This window comes from Galeopterus variegatus, unplaced genomic scaffold, assembly GCF_000696425.1.
Source record: "Galeopterus variegatus unplaced genomic scaffold, G_variegatus-3.0.2 Scaffold8105, whole genome shotgun sequence".
Classification (NCBI taxonomy): domain Eukaryota; kingdom Metazoa; phylum Chordata; class Mammalia; order Dermoptera; family Cynocephalidae; genus Galeopterus; species Galeopterus variegatus.
The window spans coordinates 11163-13246 of NW_007734216.1; the positions used below are offsets into that span (position 1 = coordinate 11163).

General features: G+C 48.8%; 1 protein-coding gene across 1 annotated transcript in view; it reads right to left on the minus strand.

Annotated features, from left to right (window-relative positions):
• The window catches only part of LOC103608174 (myomesin-3-like), a gene marked incomplete at its 3' end in the record, with an annotated part of 36141 nt that overhangs the window by 10834 nt on the left and 23223 nt on the right, over nt 1–2084 (minus strand). Inside the window, exon 13 of the mRNA XM_008592616.1 lies at nt 986–1160. Coding sequence (XP_008590838.1) covers nt 986–1160 — 175 coding nt within the window. The remainder of the gene's footprint in view (nt 1–985; nt 1161–2084) is intronic.

Consider the following 2084-nt stretch of genomic DNA (forward strand, 5'->3'; position numbering starts at 1 on the left):
TGACCCTCCCTCAGAGAAGCATATCCAAATGCGAGTGGGGGGAGAGGTCTTTTTCTAGGGATAACCTTGACTGAGCTAATTTGTAAAAAACGTGGTTATTCTGTGACTTGGGAACTTTATCTCTTATCAGTAACAGGTTATGAGTTACCCCTGGCAGCTGACTGTGAGGCACCAAAGACCAACAGGGCACAGAGGCTTCCTTTTTCTGGGTGAGATGACCTTGGGGCTTGTGGCTGAGGGTGAGGGGAGTCCAGCCGGGTGTGCTTGGGGCCTGGGCAGTCGTTCAGTGAAAAGGAGGGAGAGTATCATCCCTTAAACCCCCTATCCTGCAGAGCCTCAATATCGAGATGTCGTGAGCCCAGAAGCCACAAGACTCACTGCCTGCAAGGACGAGGGTCTTTGAGGGCCACAGGGTAGGAGGGAGCCTCAGAACAGAGTCGAAGTTGGAAAACGAAGAGGACAGGAGTGTGGCCCCACTCTCCCAGTTTACAGAGGAGGGAACTGAGGCTCAGAGAGGGCGAGTCTACTGTGCAGGGCACTGGGAGAGTGGGGGTGGGGATGGAGCCTGAACCCAGGGCTTCCTGGCTCGCCTCCAACTGCTCTGTACCTCTCTGCCTCTTTTTCTAAGCTCCTGGAGGGACAAGTCCTCATCACACTCACTTCTATCCATGGAGTCCAGCAAATAGCATGTCCCCAGCAAATGTTTATTGAAAAATGGACCGTATGGGTTCAAGTCCCAGTTGCTAGCTATGGGGGTTTGGGCAAGTTATTTAACCACTCTGTGCCTCACTTTCTTCATCTGTAAAATGATAAGACAATAGTCCTAAACCCATAGGATTGCAGTTAGAACTAGATGACCTGGTATATGAAAGAGCTTAGAACAGTGCCTGGCCCAGGATAAATTCTGTGAAATGGTAAATGTTATTATTATTATGGCCCCTCCTTTGAGAGTGCCCTGGTGCAGGGAGGGGTAGGACAGACTTACCTGTTGTCCTGGATGGGCTTGTTGTTAACTGTTTGCCACTCGGACGATCCCACCTCCCGGGAGTAGATGTAATAACCCAGGAGCTCTGGGCCGCCTTCCACAGGGTCCCAGGTCAGGCAGACAGAGGTCTGCGTGTCTCGGAAAGCTTGAACTTGCGTTGGAGGAGGGAGAGTAGCTAAGAAATAGAAACGTGGTTGAGTGAGGATGCTGGGTTAGACAGCTCTGATAGACTGGGGAGGGGGAGGAGAGGGGAGAGGCAGGGAGGAGCCCCCAGAGTAATCAAGGGCATGCATGAATTCCAGACATACCTGGGGGCTTGGGGCAACTCCGTCCCAGGCTCAGAAGTGTGCCCCAGACTACTGTATACTAAAAGTCATCTCTCCTCTTAGCTACAAGTATCTTTGCTTCTTCACTAAAGCACTAAAGCCCTCACTCATTTACCCTTTCAATCTCTCTCTCACTCAGAAGTCACTAAATCTGACAACTTTCCTCAGTCCTTATCTTTGATTTCAAGAAAACTTGATTTCTTTCCTTGAAACCTTTCTACTGACTTTTATGGCTCCCTGAGACTAAGCTCCTTGAGTTAGGGGCTTTTGTAATTTGTTAAATGGATAGATGAATGAGATGGATGGAGGAATGGAGGGATGGATGAATGGTTGAGTGGATGGGTGGATGGATAAATGGTTGGATGGATGGATGGTTGGATGAACTGTTGGATGTATGGATGTATGTATGAATGGATGGATGGATAGATGGTTGGATGGATGGATAATTGGATGGATGAACGATTGGATGGTTGGGTGGATAAATGATTGGATGAATGAATGGGTGATTGGATGGATGGATGCATGGTTGGATGGATGGATGGATGGATGGATGGATGGATGGATGGATGGATGGATGGATAGTTGGATGGATGCATGGTTGGATGGATGGATGGATAGTTGGATGGATGAATGGTTGGATGGATGGATGGCAGGGACATGATATTCCTAATTCTCTCTTCTCAAACTGTTTGCTAAATCCTTTAGTGGCTCCCCTTCTTCCTTTTGTCCCCAAATATGAGACTTCTCCACCCTTTTGTTCACTGGCCTGCACC